The following is a 20,271-nucleotide window of genomic DNA, read 5'->3' as shown; positions in this document are numbered from 1 at the left end:
TATCGGCGTTACATTAGCTATCTTCCAGTCATTGGGTACACAAACTGATTTAAAGGACAGGTTACAAACCATAGTTAATAGTTACGCAATTTCACATTGGAGTATTTTCAGAACTCTTGGGTGAATGCCATCTGGTCTCGGTGACTTGTTACTGTTAAGTTTCTCAATTAATTCCAAAACCTCCTCTAGTGACACTTCAATCTGTGACAATTCGTCAGATTTGTCACCTACAAAAGACTGCTCAGGTTTGGGAATCTCCCTAACATCCTCAGCCGTGAAGACTGAAGTAAAGAATTCATTTAGTTTCTCCACGATGACTCTGTCATCTTTAAATGCTCCTTTTGTATCTTAGAGACTAACAAATTTATTAGAGCATAAGCTTTCGTGAGCTACAGCATCCGATGAAGTGAGCTGTAGCTCACGAAAGCTTATGCTCTAATAAATTTGTTAGTCTCTAAGGTGCCACAAGTACTCCTTTTCTTTTTGCGAATACAGACTAACACGGCTGCTACTCTGAAACTTTTGTATCTTGATTGTCTAGGGGCCCCACTGGTTGTTTAGCAGGCTTCCTGCTTCTGATGTACTTAAAAAACATTTTGTTATTACCTTTTGAGTTTTTGGCTAGCTGTTCTTCAAACTCCTTTTTGGCTTTTCTGATTATATTTTTACATTTAATTTGGCAGTGCTTATGCGCCGTTCTATTTACCTCACTTGTTTCATTTTGTTAAATTGACATGAAATGCTTCGTTTTGAACCAGATCAACATTAAACAACATTTGTCTTGCATTATGGGAGTTGTGTGTCTCTTATGGGTCAGGTGTATTATGGGAGATACAGTCCAGCCAGAAAGCCTAATGCTCTCATTCTCCCACTAAGACAATGCGCTTAAAAATGAAATACAGTTTAATATATCTTGTTTGCTGATTCAAAATTGAACATTTGTGGTCAGTCCAATAAAATGAAATATTCAAATATGGGTCCAATTTAGCAAAATAAAATTTCATTTGGATTTTCCCGATGAAAAATTGATTTTTTGGGGGCGAGGGGCAATCTACCTAAGGCTATTTACAGTGTTATCAGCATTTATGCCTCTATTTGCAATGCAGCTAACGAGAGAGATTACGCATGTAATGGAGCACATCCGATGCACATGTCCTTCCCGCTTGAGCAGATTATGCAATACAATGATGGGCTAGGGTGGAGTGCACTGCATTACTCTATCCTCCTCCTCTTTGATTGCTTCATATCTGTGCTTATGCACAGAATTGGTCAGTTCTCAGTAATGTGGGGAAGAGAAGTCACTAAGACGCTATATTGCCAAAGCACAATCTGCACTCTCAATAAATAACACATGTAATTCTAAGCAAGGGGTCCTGGGGTTCATTACCAAGTGCTGGACAGTCACACATCTCAGTGCATTTCCTTCCCCTTACTGTCCACCTCTTCTACAGGGAAATTTCCCTTATTTGAAAGTGTTCTCCATGTCCTTGTTGGAAAATAGAGAGGTTTAGATGATACCAGTATCAATGAAACTCCTAAAACTGTTGTGGTGTTTTCTTTCCAGTGAGACTAAAGGTCACTAAATTGTCATGATAAATCATGGTGGCTGCAGAAAACTGTTCAGATCCATCATGCCGGGAGAAGGCATTGATGCAATTTTGATGATTCCATGGAAATACTTTAGCATCACATTAAATGGAAGGATTGCTTAGATTCAGTGCAGTCTTATCAGGATCGTATAGTGCTTTTCACATCATGGAACCTTTCAGTGTATTACGTGGTGTTTTGTGGATGGATATAGGTCAGTGGTGGACAACCTGTGGCCTGCGGGCCTCATGCGTCCTGTCAGGGTAATATGCTGGCGGGCCGCCAGACAGTTTGTTTACATTGGTTCAACGTTCCCAGTCAATGGGAGCTGCGGGAAGCAGTAGCCAGCACATCCTTTTGGCCTGCACTACTTCCCACAGCTCCCATTGGCCAGGAAAGGGGAACCGCGGCCACTGGGAGCTGCGGGTGGCCGTGCAACTGTAAACAAACTGTCTTGCGGCCTGCCAGTGGATTACCCTGATGGGCCACAGGTCGCCCACCACTGATATAGGTAGAGGTGACAGATTCCTAGTGCGGGGCTTGATTTTAGTCATTGACCTCTAAAACCCTAACACCACCATTCAGCTCCCAAAACTGAACAACCCCATTCAATTAAAGTCTAATTCACTGAAACTTGAAGACATCTGAAGTTCATTTATATCCCTAGGACTGGTATAGGTACTCCATAATCAAAGCAAAAAAGAAAAGGAGTACTTGTCGCACCTTAGAGACTAACAAATTTATTTGAGCATAAGCTTTCGTGAGCTACAGCTCACTTCTTCGGATGCATCCGATGAAGTGAGCTGTAGCTCACGAGAGCTTATGCTCAAATAAATTTGTTAGTCTCTAAGGTGCCACAAGTACTCCTTTTTTTTTTTTTTTGCGAATACAGACTAACACAGCTGCTATTCTATAATCAAAGCCTCTTTCAAGCTAGAAAATCTGACTAGACGACCAGCGTTCTACTCCCTGTGCTCCAGCTTTGTCATATGTGAACAGGCAGTTCACACTTGCTTGAAATCCATGTTCAACAGAATGTTTCAGAATTCCCCTATGAGATATTCAGATGCTGGTCTGTTTTTTCTGATGGTTGTCACTTCTTATAGCTCACGCATGAGCTTTCCCACAGTAATAGGACTGTTTACAAGGAAGAAAGGCGTTGTTTTTTATGGGAGTGTCATTTTAACACTTACAAGTTCGATTTGATCGTTTTTTCATTCATTTAGATCCCTTGGAGGAGCTACTTGGTATTTTGAATTAAGTTTCTTCTTGTTGGTTGTTTCCTGTCCCCATTTGCTTGGGTGTAAATGGCAGATCACAGAGATGACATAGGCAAAATCTGCAAGGTAGACAAGTGCATCTGCACTGCACTTCCTTAAATCAAGGCTGTAATAATGTAAATTGCAAACATCTGTGTTGTGGGACACTGCACATTCATAATTTCTTTTTCAGCTTGGGTCATCAGTTGGTCTTTGGCAGGAAAAACAGAAGAAGCTACATCCTAAAATAGCTCCTCTGGAAGATAGTTAACCTCAAGTCTTCCTGGACTGTGCCAGCGCTGCTTCTTCTGTTCACAGTTCAAACCCACCCCATTACCTGCCTAATAAAGTGAGAGAGCAGATAATCATCGGGGTCATTACAGGAGCCTGCTTCTGTAGATCTGTAAATAAGCTGCTGTTTGCTGCCCTGCATGTGTGTCAAGTGATACGGAGACCAAATCCCAAGCCTGATGTCTTTTTAATGCATCAGTTTGGATGAGCTGACATGTTTTCTAATTGAACTTTCTTCTGTCTTTTCACACACACAATAGCTAAGACATTCAGTTTGAGTGTTACAGCAATTTTGCCAAAGACTAATTTAAGAAGCAATGTACCAGATCTTCAGCTGATGTAAATCAGCATAGCTCTGTTGACTTTAATGGAGCTATTCCAATTTACCCCAGCCCAACATCTGGCCCAATGTTATTTTAGTAATGTCTCTAGTCCATTCAACACTTGGCACTCAGAGGGCCAAATTCAGCCTTTATGTTCAAAGGAATGAATTCAGCAAATTATATGGGTTCAACTCCATTCACATGAATGTAGCTGGGCTCATTTACACCAGGGTTGAATAGGGTTCAGATTCTCCTATCTATCCAGGCAACCCACTGAGATTTTTTTAAGTGCATTTAAAGAGACGGCCTGTTCATTCTCAAAACATAGTTCTCTCACACACTTCATTCTCAGAATAGTTAAATAAGTATTCAGGCTGGCCAGAAAACTTGAGTGTTGTGAAAATATTTGGAGGTTTTGAAATTTGTTGTGAAGCGGAATGAAAATGAGACCTTTCCAGAGTGGAGAAACAAACAGACAGACACCCCACTACAGACTAGCCAATAGCCTGGTGATTAGGACACTCACTTGGGTGGTTAGGACACTCTGAATCTGCCTGATTCAAAGGAGGGATTTGACCGTGGGTTTCTCACAGGGCACAGGGCACCCTGGAGAATGCCCTGATCACCTGGGTAGTTGCGAGTTCTGAGAAACATTCTTATTTGCATGTTTCAGAGTAGCAGCCGTGTTAGTCTGTATTGGCAAAAAGAAAAGGAGTACTTGTGGCACCTTAGAGACTAAAAAATTTATTAGAGCATAAGCTTTCGTGAGCTACAGCTCACTTCAAGAAAGCTTATGCTCTAATAAATTTGTTAGTCTCTAAGGTGCCACAAGTATTCCTTTTATTCTTATTTGCGTTACTGTAGTGACCATAGGTGCTGGCTTCCTCCAGGCCCACAGGTACTCAGCTTCCCGCTCCGCCCCTGGCCCCACCCCCAGCCCACCTCACCTCTTCCTGTCCAGTTCCACCCCCTCCTCTGAGAACACCCTATCCCTGCTCCTTCCCTCTCCCTCCCAGTGCCTCCTGCATGCTGCGAAACAGCTGATCGCGGCAGGCTAGAAGTGCTGGGAGGCAGGGTGAGGAGTTGATCATTGGGGCCGCTGGCGGACGGGAGGCACTGGTGGGAAAGGGAGGAGCTGGCTGCCAGTGGGTGCTAAGCACTCACTCATTTTTTTGTCAGCACCTATGGTAGTGACCAGGAGCCAGTGTGCTAGGTGCTGTACAAACACAGAACCAAAAGACAGTCCCTGCTCCTAAGACTGATGAAATGGAATTTTTCAACCAAAAAAATGTTTTGTCAAAACTGTAGCGTATTGTTTTTTGTAGAGTTGCTGTGCACCTTTAAATAGGTGCTGTATTCCACCATAAGGGTAGCTGCATTTCAGCAGTAGATAGTTTCAAGATGCTTCAGCTAGGTTCCCGAAGCTTGGATGCTTATCTCAGTCAAACCTGGTCTTTGAGATCCTGCAGTCTTTCCTCAGTCCATCGGAAGTTTTTTATTTTTTTGTTGAGTTTGAGTTTGTTCTTATTTTTTTCATTGCTCGCAACTAACTGACCGTTAAAAGTCTCACCGGAGTGTCCTTTCCTTGCAGGTCTTCACAGGGAACACCAATGCTGACAGTGTCGTACATCACAAACTTCTGCACTCCGTGAAAACCCGCTTCCTGCGTTTTGTCCCTCTGAAATGGAATCCCAGTGGAAGAATAGGCCTGAGAGTTGAGGTTTATGGTTGCTCATACAGTAAGTGCCTTTAACTCAAATCTCATCAAACAACATTGTCAATGTTCCAGGAAGCCCCAGGGAATGTACCTGGCCGAGTACATCTTTTCATCCAATATGAACATGCACCACCATAATATCTGATTGGAGTTGTAGCTTTCATGACCGATAAGCGTAACTTGTTGGCTGAGCTTCCCCGTCCACTAATACCTTATAACATCATCTTTGCCCCATACCTTGCATTTACAGGGAATTAAATAGGTATAGGATAAGGGTCTGAGACTAAAGTAAACTGGAAATATAATCAAGGAATTCATAGACATTTGAGAGAGTATGTTGGAATATTTATTGCATTTATATAAAGGCACCTTTCTAATTTCTGTATGGGAATATCACTGAATGTACAGATCTATTCGTTAGCTGTCTTTGCTCTTTGCTTGAACAAATTCATCTTGACCTTTCTAAACCTGTGCACCCTTGCATTTTTAGATGTAGAGCTGTTTTCAAAATTTGACCCCCAAACTTGCTTCTTTACAGTTCTACTGTGTTGGGCACTTACTGGGCCAGATCTCCAGATGATGAAAATCGGCCCAGCTCCATTGTTTTCAATATAACTAAATAGACACCAGCAGATGATCTGGACCACTGTGCACAATTCTGGCCCTGAAAACATCCCAACAAACAGAGGGGAGTTCAAAAGAATAGAAACAAAAATAATCAGGGGGCTGAAGGGCTTGATCTATAAGAACCATGATGTGCATCTTGGCTAAGAGATGACTCGGCGTGTCCGCGCTTGGATGGGGGAAGGTGATTGGAGGTGGAACAGCATGATGATCTACAAATATTTGTAATACTGAGGTGGGAGGAGCTATTTAAGGTGCTACATTGGGGTCTAACTAGGCATAGTGGGAGGAAATTATGACAAGGAAAGTTTAGGATGACTATCAGGGCCGGCTTCAGAAAATCTGGGTGCCCCCCCGTCTTATCCCCCCAGTAAAGCCACTGGATCAGCACCTCTGATAGGAAGGCACGAGAACCAATGTGTGACTGTGAGGGGACACACCTTCTTTCCAGCAGAGAGGAGGCTAATGAGCCCTTACGGGCTCAGCCAGCACTAACCAGACACACCTGTAAGACTTTCCCTGGCTGGAGGGAGGCAGCTTAAAAAGGGAAAACCTGACCTTTTTTAAGCATGGTGATGAGAGGGAAGACTCTTCTATCTTGGAGACTGATGGCTACAGGGACAGATTGATGAGGAGACAGACTGTTGCAGACCCTGCTGCTTCTGATACTGTATGGACCAAGTGTAAAGAAACGGTGACCAAAAGGAGGGGCTGGAGGAAGACTTGAACCATGAGGGAGGACACTAGAACTGACAGATAAGCAAAAGGCTTATCAAAGACTGCCTAAGAGACTGACCACCTTTTTCTTCGACTCTGATTCTCCATCTCCCAGGGGCAGAGGAGAGGGAAAAGACTCCTTTTGTGGGTTTGTTTTCTGTTTGGAGATTCCCTTGTGGGCCACAAACAATGGAGGGCCATCCAAATTGTGGTCTGGTAGGGACTCAGGAGGAACCCTGGCACACCATGCTGACCTTTTTTTCTCAACCCCCTCCCACAAACTCCTAAGCCATAGATGTGTGTGGAAGGGTAGGGTCAGTCACACGAGAGGGGAGGTCCAGAACTGTGCTTGGCGTTCAAAAGGGAGCTAGATAGATTCATGGAGGATAGGTCCATCAATGGCTATTAGCCAGGATGGGCAGGAATGGTGTCACTAATCTCTGTTTGCCAGAAGCTGGAATTGAGTGACAGGGCATGGATCACTTGATGATAACCTGTCTGTTCGTTCCCTTTGGGGCACCTGCCATTGGCCAGTGTCAGAGGACAGGATACTGGGCTTGATGGACCTTTGGTCTGACCCAGTATGGCCGTTCTTACGTTCTTGTGTTTGCGGAGAGATAGAGATTTCCTGTTTTAAACAGGAAGAGTGCTCCATCAGCAGGAATCAGCTCCCACTCCATGCCAAGCGGTACTGGAGCATGAGAAGCAAACATCACACTAGAAGGTCACCTTCTTCCTGGAGGGGTGCGGTGTCTGTCGTGGCTGCAGGTTTGGTATAGATGTCTGCAGTGAGATGAGTTCACCATGGAATAGCCTCTCAAATGAAGGTGTGGACATCTCACTATTAAAATCAGTGGCCCAGCGTGCTAACAATAAACTATGGGGACGCTGAGGAAGGTGGGGGCAGCTCTGGATGACTGCTAAATGCTGGTCCTGTTGAAGCCACTGGGAATTTTTCCATTGACTTAAACAGGGCCAGGATTTTACCTTATGATTTTATTATTTGAAATTGAATCCACTTCTTCTCCATTCAGCTGAATTATACAGGTTGGCACGAATCTTCCAATGGCCAAAAAAAAAAAAAGTTTTCCCCTTCTGTGTCAAGACAATGCTGACTTGCCTCTTGTATGAAAGCAGGCCTGCTATATAGTCAAAATTAGAGGCCACTCATCTGCCCTTTCTTGGATGTGCAAAATACTCCGGTTTATTCTCTCACCTAAGGGGTCACTGAGGGGGAATTCTTTGTGACATGCACTGTATTACTGCAGTCCAGGAGGGAGAGTTAGAGACAGAGGATTAAGGAAGGGAGGAAAACAAGGAAGCACATGACCTGCTATCAAACTTGCAGTATAAATAAAGGCAAAGATCCCCTTAAAAATTATGTTTTGAACTTGCAATCACCCATGATAACTACACTCTCTGAATCGATTGAAGAAATACAAACTACCTTGGGGCAGGACAGTCAATGACTTTCCCTGGTGTACCCTGTCTGACATGCAAGTTAACTGACATTTAATCGATAACAGTTTACAGAGTCAATCAAACTAGTCGTGTGTGGGTGAGGAGGATAAATATGTGATCTAGACTCATGAGCACAAGCCAGAATCACTGATTTTAAAGTACTGCTTCTGATTGCCAGTCCTCCTGTGGTGTTGGAAAAGTAATTTGACTTCTTTGCCTCAGTTTACGGTCTGGTGTGGGGTTGCTGGCCCCTTTAAGGGGAGTCTGGGCCCAGGCTACCAGTGAGGAGGTAATTTAAAGGGAATGAGCACAACTAGTCAGATAATTGTAGAATGTGCCCCTGGGCCCAAGACAGAAGAGCTCTGTACACAAGCAGCAGAGAAGGTGGCTCCTGTGGACCTCTCCAAGTTGACAGGTGAAAGGAGTGAATGGAAAAGGGCCAGCTGGGGGAAAAGCTGACTGAAGGTTCCAGCTGGCCTGAAGCATAGCCTGGCTCCTGAAGGAAGGAGAGTGAGACTCTTTGAAAGATAGCCTAGCTCCGATGTGCGCCACTTTCCCCCCTTGTTTCCACCAGAGATGGATAGCCCAGCCAGCTAAACAGGTAGTGCTGGGGGCAGCAGGGTGGAGGGGGTGGTGGTTTCTTGGGGGGCAGAGGGATGGGAGGTGCTGGGTGTCTAGGAGATGCAGGGTACAGGGTGCCTATGGAAAGTGGAGAGGCGGGGTGCTCCTGGTTCACTCTTACCCAGGCCTGCTGACAGCAATTCCGGGCCCCAGGGCCAGGGCTGTCCCTAGGAGGGTGCGGGCCTGGGGTGGAAGTGACGAATCAGTCACTTTCGGAACCGACCGCACCGGCCAATCGCACCAGCCCTCAGGGCCCCCCAAAGCACGGGGCCTGGAGTGGTCACCCTGATTCGCCGTACCCTAAAGATGGCTCTGCCCAGGGCAAAACAGTCAGTGGGCCTCCAAACTTAGCGAAGCCACCTCCCTAAACCAGGGCAAAATGTCCAGTCAGGTGATGGCAGAAGCCTCCCAGCGGCGTCGCTGGGAGGGGCCTGCAGGGTGTGGCTGACTGGGAAGCGCCTCTGTTCCCCTCTTCCCCCACTTGATGACCTTGTTGCTTCCCCTGGGGGGGATGTTCCCCGCAGTTTGGGAACCTCTGGTCTACCGTGTTGCTCATCTGGGGGCCTACTTCTCTCTCAACAAAGCGCCTTTACACCTCTGTGGCATGTAAAAGTGATTGTAAGGGCCTGATTCTCAGCTACACTAAGGCCCATTGATGCTGCTGGAGTGGCGTAAAGGATTCTCAGTATAAATAAGAATCAAGCCCAGAGCGTCTGATCCAAAGTCTTAAGTCAGTGGAAAAATTCCTGTTGACTTCAGTGGGCTTTGGATCCCACTCATAAACAGAAGATAAAGAGTGATCACCTGGCCCAGAAATACTGGGGAACCTGCTCTTGCATTCATGGACCCATGGTTGTGTGATTGCTGTGCAGTCAAAGAGGGGAGCATGCCACTAAGCTCCTCATTGGCATGCGGGTGAGTGCACGAGTGCCTTTCATTTCCTCACAAGTCCTCTGCTTACATCTGCTCCTTTTTAACCCTGAATTTTTGAGAGAGAGAGAGCAGGTGCACAAGTGGCTTGAGACTTCCAGCTCTTTAGGCAATTTTTTTCAATCTATAGCTGGGTCTAGAGTTTAACCTTTCCTGTGCCAGCATGTAGGGTATATATAAATCCCTGGTATGCCCACATCTTGAATATTGTGTGCAGACTTGGTCACCCCATCTCAAAAAAGATGTATTGGAATTGGAAAAGGTACAAAAAAGGGCAACAAAAATGGTTAGGGGTATGGAACAGCTTCCCTATGAGGAGAGATTAATAAGACTGAGACTTTTCAGCTTTCAAAAAGCGATGACTAAGGGGGGAATATGATAGAGGTCTATAAAATCAGGACTGACGTGGAGAAAGTAAATAAGGAAGTGTTATTTACTCCTTCCCATAACACAAGAACTAGGGAGTCACCAAATGCAATTAATAGGCAGCAGGTTTAAAACAAACAAAGGGAAGTATTTCTTCACACAACACCTAGTCAGTCTGTGGAACTCATTGCCAGAGAATGTTGTGAAGGCCAAGACCATAGCAGGGTTCCAAAAAGAACTAGATAAATTCATGGAGGATATGTCCATCAATGGCTGATAACCAGGATGAGCAGGGATGGTGTCCCTAGTCTCTGTTTGCCAGAAGTTGGAAATGGGCAACAAGGGATGGATCACTTGATGATTACCTGCTCCGTTCATTCCCTCTGAAGCACCTTGCATTGGCCTCTGTTGGAAGACAGGATACTGTGTTAGATGGACCTTTGGCCTGATCCAGTAGGGACATTCTTATGTTCCTGCTTCCACTGGAAAACAGCAACCTTGAGTTCTCTGCTTGGCACTGCTAAATGACTTTCAGAGTCAAGTCCTGTTACGGGCAAAGCCTCCTGCCCCAGCCAGTGGCTCACTGTGCTCAGCTGTTGGGAAACGTCTGCTTTCGGTAGTGACCACTGTGGGAGCATCTAGGACTTCTCGAGCATCAAGCATGCTGCCAGTGCTGGAAACAATAGATCAATCTTACTGAAGTGCTTTAGGGCTGAAACACGTTGTATGGCAACATTTGCTAACCCTGTCCTGAGACATCCCGCTAAGGCTCTGAGACACTCTGCTGGGGAATGCTGGCTTTTAAATGATGAACACCAGACCTGTGTTAACTTTATTTTGTAGTCCTAAAAATTATTCCAGTGGACCCTGAACAGGCAACCCTACCTCCAATTAAAAAAAAAACCCTTGTTTTTGATAGACATTTTAAAGGTAGGTCTACACAGCGGAGTCTAGCGTACAGACACTGCATGCCCAGATAGCACAAGTATAAATAGCAGTGTAGCTGGGAAGCACTACTTAGGTGAGCGAAGTGCCTTACTCGCCTGAATCCTAGGTTATGTCCCCTACATGGCACTGTACATGCTCAAGCAATACCTCCCACATCTCCATGACTGCTTTTAGCACTGCAGTGTGATGCTGCTGGAGCTTTTGTCCGCCACACTGAAAGACTCCAGCAGCAAAGAGCGTCTTTGGCGGGGGGCCGCAGAGAAAGGCTCCTGCCTCCCCCATGCCAGAGCCTTTCACTGTTGGGTGCAACTACACGCTGCAATGAAGATACAGCCTGTCTTTCACTGCAGCATGGAGCTACATCTACACTGTGTGCTGCCATGAGTGTACATAAGCTCCAAAATACGTTCAAGGATCCTAATGTGATTGGTTGTCATCCTTTTTTAAAAAATCGTCCCTGCTGGGCAACAAATTTCTGCCGAGCCCTTGAATACCCACTTAAGATGGGTTTCCTGTATTGAAATATGATATTTAAAGCAATGAAGCTAGGTCAGTATTCACAAACATGCTTACCCATCCTCTACTCATTCATAGGGCCCTACCAATTTCATGGCCATGAAAAAAGCATTACTGACTGTGAAATAAGATTTTCCCTGTGAAATCTGATGTCCCCTTGTTTCTAGGAGCACCCCGGCAAAGGGGTCTTCTAGCTCCAGCGGGGCTGGGGAGGGACAGGGCTTGTCCATCTCCTGCACAGCTGCTCAGGATGGTGGTGGGGGAGATCAGACCCTCCTCGACCTCCGGGAATGTCCTGTAGCTGCAGGAAACTCTGTGTTGCTGCCTTCATAGTCCAGCTCTGAAGGTTGCACAGAAGTGAGGGTGGCAATCTCATGACCCCCCTGCAACAGGTTTGTGACCGACCCCCAATCCCCTTTTGGGTTGGGACCCCCAAGGTTGTAACACAGTGAAATTTCAGATGAAAAAATCTGAAAACGTGAAATTTATCAATTTTCAAATCCTGTAGCCGTGAAATTGACCATAATGGAACATGAATTTGGTAGGGCCCTACTCATACAGTAACTGCCTTGACAATTAACAGAGGGTTCATAGGCTGTAAAATCAGGCACAATTCAACAATACCACATGGAGGTTGTTTGTTTCTTCTCTTAAAAGCAGCACAGAGAGGGGGAGAAAAAGAAAGTTTCAAATGCAAAATGATTTGTCCCCCCACCTGAAATAACCAGACTCCTCTCCCTATAACCTTAAATATAAAAATAAAATCAGGCAGCTAAGAGAACTTGTACCCAAAATTGCAGCCTAGAAAGAATTTGTCATGAGTTAAACAGAAATCCTGTACATAAAGGGATTATAATGCAAACTCTCACAGACCCTTTGCTACAGAATCCCAAATAGTGAAGTGATTATAACAAATAGCCGAAGTTCTAGCAGAGGACATGTGCAGACAAATGGCAAGTTGATTGTTTTGGATATTGTGAGGGAAACAGGGGTATCTTAATACTTTGGAAAAGTCTTGTTAGCTAAACACTGGAAAAATCCTGCTGACCCACCCTTTTCTATAGGAGGAGATTTATGGCTACACTGAAAATGCTGTTCATATTCTACAACTGAGTAATGGTCCAAAAGGCAACAGCAGGATCTGGTATAAATTCAGCTAACAGGCTGGGAAATGGTGGGCGATCATGCAATGGGATGTAAGACTCTACTTCTTTTGGGGAGTTACAGCTCTTCACCTTTGCAGATCGGGGTCTGATTCCTCGTCTTCCATGGGCAGCGCTCCTGGGAACACAATGTGATACTGTATTATTAAAAATTACAAGCTATTGGCTGGACCTTTTTATTTTTCTTTCCTTCTAACATGTTTTTCATGCCATGAGATCAAATGAATGTACCATCGAAAGCACCCATGGGTGGAGGTGAGGTCAGTGAAGTTTTCATAACTGCTAGCGTAAGACAAATGGCCAAATTGTTGCTTCTGAAGAGACAGCCATGCCCTGAAAACGGAGACGAAACATGCTGTTCAAGCACTAGGCTGTGGAGGTGTTCGGTCAGATTCATTCTCTAGACTGCGGGCAGTGAAACTGCAAGATGTATAGGGACAGAGGCACATGCTTCCTAGACTCCCTTATCTGCTGTGGAGTTTGGTGCCCACAAAGCAGCAGCAGGAGTGGGGCTAGCAAGGCGAGTCAGGAGATGCATCCAGTCAGAGCATCTTTGTTCTACCAGTAGGGCCCCCGTGGGCTGTAAAATGAAGGCATCCTTTAGTGGAGGCATGGGGGGAGGGATGAGATTGCACATCCCCCCCCGCCTCCTCCCTTTGCAACTGCAGATGCCTTGAAAATGCCCCTCCAGACTCCAGAATGATAAGACTGAAATGGGGGTAAAGCTTGTTATTTATGCTTGCGAGCATCATTCGGTTTCCAGACCGAGGGGAAGCTTCTTTAAAAAGGTGTCACACGTACGCTCTCCCCCCAGTGCAGCTGTCTTGGTGCTCTTTTCTTCATGGAAGAGGACCACACATTCTCTTCACCCCGGTATGTTTCCTCTGGGCTGGTTGGCGTGACTGCCACTGCTGACCAACATCTCTCTTCATGCAGTAGTGTGCTGGCAGACAAATCATTTCTATTTCCTGTGCAGTGAGCTCCCTGTACTTCTGCCTTTTCTACAGCAGCTGCTCAGAAGCAGGCACAATGTAACCCTTAACTGCTCGAGTTAACCAGGTGGCCAGTAAACCCTTCCTCAAATTACTGTGTTTCCAAAAGATCTAGAGTTTTAAAAAAAACTCCAGTGCTAACAAAAACCAGACTCAACCCTTGAGCCCAGAACCTGAACTGAAGTTCAGCAAAGTCTGGTAACCTTTTTCTGTTTTCACGTTGCTCCTGTGTCTGGGAGCAGAAATACCTACATAACTTAGGAATGGCTACCCTAGGAAAGGCATTATTTCCAACCCAGCCAGAAGCAAGAAAAACTAGGATTTTTGTTTGGAAAAAATGCTACTTTCCTGGGAGATTTTTAGTTCAGTTCTGGTGACTCTGAGATCTGGACAGTATGGAGAAGTATCCTGATTAGAGCGGAGTGAAACTTTTCAGCAATTTTTTTTGTGGGGGAGGGGGGGAGAGGTGGAAAAATGCAGATTCAGCGTCACCAAAATATTTTGTGAATTCATTTCAATTTCACCAAATAATTTCAGTAGCAAAAAAATCCTAAAAACTCAAAAAGTTTTGTTTCAACACTTTTGAAATGAAGCGTGTGACAAAGTTCCTGCCCTGCCTTGGTGTGTCTTGCACTTATTGGCAGATTTGCTCACCTTAGAGCTTCATGGCAGCCCTCATCTTGGCCGTTTTTCTAAATTCATAGTCTAGGTCGACTCCTTCTGTGTCTGATCAGGAGTTGGGAAGATTTGGGGAGAACCCGGGCCCACCCTCTACTCCGGGTTCCAGCCCAGGGCCCTGTGGAATGCAGCTGTCTAGAGAGCCTCGTGGAACAGCTGTGCGACAGCTACAACTCCCTGGGCTACTTCCCCATGGCCTCCTCCCAACACCTTCTTTATCCTCACCATAGGACCTTCCTCCTGGTGTCCGATAATGCTTGTACTCCTCAGTCCTCCAACAGTCCGCATTTTCACTCTCAGCTCCTAGCACCTCTTGCTCCCAGCTCCTCACACGCACACCACAAACTGAAGTGAGCTCCTTTTTAAAACACAGGTGCCCTGATTAGCCTGCCTTAATTGATTCTAGCAGCTTCTTGATTGGCTGCAGGTGTTCTAATCAGCCTGTCTTAATTGTCTCCAGAAGGTTCCTGATTGTTCTGGAACCTTCCCTGTTACCTTACCCAGGGAAAAGGGACCTACTTAGGCTGGGGCTAATATATCTGCCTTCTATTTCTCTCCTATAGCCATCTGGTCCGACCCTGTCACAAGTGTTTACTTTTTTTATTTGAAGCAACTCTTGAAATTAAAGAAAATTTTCCTTTAAAAAAGAACTTGAAAAAAAACCCCTCAAAATCAATACATTTTATTTTAGGTGGAACCAAATGTAGTGAACAAAGCATTTTTTATTTTACTTTTCAATTTGCCAAAAAAATTGGAAAATTTAATTTTTGGTTCAACCTTTGTGGTGGTAGTGGTGGTGCCAATTTTTCAGAATTGCTAGCAAACCGAAAAAAATCTATTCACTCATTTCTAATACAGATTTTTTTAAATGAACATAAACTTTGCAACCTCTGAGTTTGACAGTCACTATATTTCAACACAAGGAAAATCTTCCTCTATATTTCAGAGTAGCAGCCATGTTAGTCTGTATTCGCAAAAAGAAAAGCAGTACTTGTGGCACCTTAGAGAATAACAAATTTATTAGAGCATAAGCTTTCATGAGCTACAGCTCACTACATCGGATGCATTTGGTGGAAAAAACAGAGGAGAGATTTATATACACACACAGAGAACATGAAACAATGGGTTTATCATACACACTGTAAGGAGAGTGATCACTTAAGATAAGCCATCACCAGCAGCAGGGGGGGGAAAGGAGGAAAACCTTTCATGGTGACAAGCAAGGTAGGCTAATTCCAGCAGTTAACAAGAATATCAGAGGAACAGTGGGGGGTGGGGTGGGGGGGAGAAATAACATAGGGAAATAGTTTTACTTTGTGTAATGACTCATCCATTCCCAGTCTCTATTCAAGCCTAAGTTAATTGTATCCAGTTTGCAAATTAATTCCAATTCAGCAGTCTCTCGTTGGAGTCTGTTTTTGAAGCTTTTTTGTTGAAGGATAGCCACTCTTAGGTCTGTAATCGAGTGACCAGAGAGATTGAAGTGTTCTCCAACTGGTTTTTGAATGTTATAATTCTTGACGTCTGATTTGTGTCCATTTATTCTTTTACGTAGAGACTGTCCAGTTTGACCAATGTACATGGCAGAGGGGCATTGCTGGCACATGATGGCATATATCACATTGGTAGATGCGCAGGTGAACGAGCCTCTGATAGTGTGGCTGATGTGATTAGGCCCTATGATGGTATCCCCTGAATAGATATGTGGACAGAGTTGGCAACGGGCTTTGTTGCAAGGATAGGTTCCTGGGTTAGTGGTTCTGTTGTGTGGTGTGTGGTTGCTGGTGAGTATTTGCTTCAGATTGGGGGGCTGTCTGTAAGCAAGGACTGGCCTGTCTTCCAAGATTTGTGAGAGTGATGGGTCGTCCTTCAGGATACGTTGTAGATCCTTGATGATGCGTTGGAGAGGTTTTAGTTGGGGGCTGAAGGTGATGGCTAGTGGCGTTCTGTTATTTTCTTTGTTGGGCCTGTCCTGTAGTAGGTGACTTCTGGGTACTCTTCTGGCTCTGTCAATCTGTTTCTTCACTTCAGCAGGTTGGTATTGTAGTTGTACGAATGCATGATAGAGATCTTGTAGGTATTTGTCTCTGTCTGAGGGGTTGGAGCAAATGCGGTTATATCGTAGCGCTTGGCTGTAGACAATGGATCGAGTGGTATGATCTGGATGAAAGCTAGAGGCATGTAGGTAGGAATAGCGGTCAGTAGGTTTCCGATATAGGGTGGTGTTTATGTGACCATCGCTTATTAGCACCGTAGTGTCCAGGAAGTGGATCTCTTGTGTGGACTGGTCCAGGCTGAGGTTGATGGTGGGATGGAAATTGTTTAAATCATGGTGGAATTCCTCAAGGGCTTCTTTTCCATGGGTCCAGATGATGAAGATGTCATCAATGTAGCGCAAGTAGAGTAGGGGCATTAGGGGACGAGAGCTTCCTCTATATTATGCATGATTTTGGAATCTGGCACTGTCCCCTAAAGGGAAAAAAAGAACTGCTTTTACTTTAATCAGTCTATCATACTGTGCAAATTTTCATCAGCATTTTATAGGGGTGATGGAGGAGTCTGAAAATTTAGAGATAGAAAATCCCTGATATCCTTAGGGGGGAGTGAAGAATTATTCTCTACATTGTATTTTGGCTAGACTGGATCTCCCGTGTTTCTTCTGAGCCTTCTAAAATTCCTGATCTTTGACCTTTTACTAGAAATTTATTCCATACATACCTAACAGAAAAACTGAAGACATCACCTTTAGAGGGGTATCTTTCAGGTGCTGTAAAGTGTCTGTATTTGACCTGAGATGGATCTTGCCATGTTTAAATAGAAGCCAATGATTTGTTGTCATGCAAACTGCAAGTAATGACTTTTGGATGTCAGAGTGTTAGCATTTATATGTCATATTCTTGTTTCATTCAGGGATCTTTGTTCCCCCCCAGAGAGGCAGAGTTCTGCAATAACAGGTTTTGTTCATGATACTGTCAGTGCAGGGCATGGATCAAGTGTTTATTTCACACTCCCCATCAGTACAGGGCCCGAGCCAGGGAAACTAACGATTCAGCTAAGGATTCAGTGATGAATCCTCGTCATGTGCTCCCTGAGGCACATTGTGCATGCGCTAAGAAGATGGGTGGTATTGTAAAGCATGCGTGATGCTGTTGCCTAGTGGAAAACTGAAAATGGCCAGTGATGCATGACCCCCATAAGGTTTAGGTGTTTGGTTCAGTTGGGATAAGTATCTAAAAGTTTGGATGCTTATCTGGATATCTTTTATTGACATCTTGTGCTAAATCCTGTTCTAACTTGGGCTCCTGCAGTGCTCCTGTTTTAATGAGTTACAGGGGCATAAATAAAGAGCAGAATTTGGTGCTCTAAGTTGCAAAATGCATTAGAAATCTAATATACAGTAGCTTTCTGTGACCGGGTTAGTCCCTTTAAGGGCAGTCGGAGCTAGGGGCCTGCCCACCCCTATCCTGTAGTTCTGGCCCTTTAAGATTTTTGGGCTGTCTTATGGACACAAGGACCTAAGAAATAGGAGATATTGATAGAGATGAAGCAGTTCCGGGAATAAGTAGTGTTTGCAGGGGAGAGGAGAACCTGTTGTTGTTTCTTTAAGGGCTGGGATCAGGAGCCTTACAGAGTGGGCGGGACAAGACTCCCTCTCTTCCAGCCAATTGGTTTGAGATCTGGCAAGGGGACCAGCATATATGCTGTCTCCTCCCTCATAGCAGTGGAGACTCCAGCTGGAGAAGGTCTGCCTGCTAAGCCCTCCTAGTCTGAGCGTGAAAGGATTAATTGGGGGAAAAGGGTCAGCAGGGAAGTAGCTGTTTGTGGCCCTGCTGGTGACCTAACCTACAGCCCAGCTCCCAGGAGGAAAGCAGGGGACCCCTGTCTTCCGAAGGGCATTAATAGCTGCCTGAATTACCCAGCTCTAGTAGGAGGGCTGGGGCTTTCTGAATAGGGGGAAGGAAACTTTCCTGGGACTCTTATATGGGCCCAAAGTGGGTGAGAACTTCAGAAATTAAAGAGTAGTTTGTACTCACTAAAGAAAGTTGTTAAACCAGACCACACAAAGTAATCTGGTCTGGGTAATTAACTGGAAGAACCCGAGTGGCTACTGAGGTCAGTGCCCTGCAGGGCCATGAGGGGCCACAAGGGATGCACTCTGGAGACGACCACAGCATTCCCATTTCTTACAAGGTTTCCAGTGCTTCCTTTTGGTCCTTAACTCTCTGTAAAGCCCCATGTGAAGTTATAGTGCTATAGATGCACTAATTACCATGTTTCTGAGGTATCTTCTCAGTTGTCCCAAGCCATGTTTGTTCTATGATTATTACAGTAATTAGAAACATTTAGCCAGATATCAGTGTGATATCAAACATGTATACATTCTATCGTGCTGACATCTAGAAGTCACTGGTATCAGGGTGTATGACAACAAATCATTGGCTCCTTTGTGAGTTTTGTCATCGTTTTTAAAGACAAACTCCTTAAAAGCTTGGTCTGCAGTTGCCCCACACTCCAGTTTATCTTGTCTAAAGAGGAACAAGCAAAGTTGTCCTTACTGGCCAAGCTGTGGTGACGTGGCTTCAAAAGGATGTGTTTGTGACAGCTCAGTTAATCTGCCGTGTGGCCTGTTAACAGAGTGTAGAGTGGATGCTAAAATGGGTTATGAGAATTATAGATGCCTTACCCCTTTAAAAGCGTTCTGACATAGCATTGGAATGATACCTCTAGCCAAGGTCAGAAGCATGCTTGGTAAGATCATCATCGACATGCAGATACCCCTAGGAGGCAGGAATATTTATTTGAGGTAGGATATGTTTGTTTGGTTACAAAAGTGGAGGGAGATGTATCTAAGGTATAGATACAGCTTCATAAGGTCTTTCATAACATAGGAAAAACAGAACACCACTGGCCATCACGTACAGCCCCCAACTGAAACGTCTCCAGCACATCATCAAAGATCTACAACCTATCCTGGAAAATGATCCCTCGCTCTCACAGATCTTGGGAGGCAGGCCAGTCCTCGCTTACAGACAGCCCCCAAACCTGTAGCAAATACTCACGAGCAACTACACACCACACCCCAGAAACACTAACCTAAGAACCAATCTCTGTGACAAACCTCATTGCCTACTCTGTCCCCATATCTGTTCGAGTGACACCATCAGAGGACCGAACCACGAGCCACACCATCAGAGGCACATTCACCTGCACATCTACTAATGTGATATATGCCTTCATGTGCCAGCAATGCCCCTCTGCCAGGTACATTGGCCAAATCAGACAGCGTCTATGTAAAAAAATAAATGGACACAAATCAGACATCGGGAATGGTAACATACAAAAGCCAGTAGGAGAACACTTCAATCTCCTTGGACATTCTATAACAGATTTAAAAGTAGCCATCCTTCAACCAAAAAACTACAAAAACAGACTTCAAAGAGAAACTGCAGAGCTACAATTCAGTTGCAAATTTAACACCATTAATTTGGGCTTGGATAGGGACTGGCTAGCTCACTACAAAAGTAAGGTTTCAGAGTAGCAGCCGTGTTAGTCTGTATTCGCAAAAAGAAAAGGAGTACTTGTGGCACCTTAGAGACTAACAAATTTATTAGAGCATAAGCTTTCGTGAGCTACAGCTCACTTCATCGGATGCATTTTCTTTTTACAAAAGTAACTTTCCCTTTCTTGGTATTGACACCTCCTCATCTATTATTGCGAGTGGACTACATCCACCCTGACTGAATTGGCCCTGTCAACACTGGTTCTCCACTTGTAAGATAACTCCCTTCTTTTCATGTATGATGATGTCTGCATCTGTAATTTTCACTCCATGCCTCTGAAGAAGTGGTTTTTTTACCCACGAAAGCTTATGCCCAAATAAATCTGTTAGTCTTTAAGGTGCCACTGGACTCCTTGTTGTTTTTGTGAATACAGACTAACACAGCTACCCCCTGATAGGAAAAACTGGAACAGCAACTGGGACTGTGCATTTGAAGCAGTGGCTAGCTATTCTGAACGTCCTTGGGATGTAAACAATAACAGGGCAGGACATGGCTTTGGTGGTGGTGGGGTGTCTGG

At 44.8% G+C, this 20,271-nt stretch overlaps 1 protein-coding gene across 1 annotated transcript in view; it reads left to right on the top strand.

Annotated features, from left to right (window-relative positions):
• CNTNAP5 (contactin associated protein family member 5) overlaps positions 1-20,271 on the top strand; it is a 310,836-nt gene that overhangs the window by 68,338 nt on the left and 222,227 nt on the right. The window contains 1 exon segment of the mRNA XM_038421715.2: positions 5,052-5,199. Within this exon segment, the coding sequence (XP_038277643.1) occupies positions 5,052-5,199 (148 nt within the window).

This window comes from Dermochelys coriacea, chromosome 11 (genome assembly GCF_009764565.3).
Source record: "Dermochelys coriacea isolate rDerCor1 chromosome 11, rDerCor1.pri.v4, whole genome shotgun sequence".
Classification (NCBI taxonomy): Eukaryota; Metazoa; Chordata; order Testudines; family Dermochelyidae; genus Dermochelys; species Dermochelys coriacea.
This window is presented reverse-complemented; position numbering and strand designations above follow the sequence as displayed.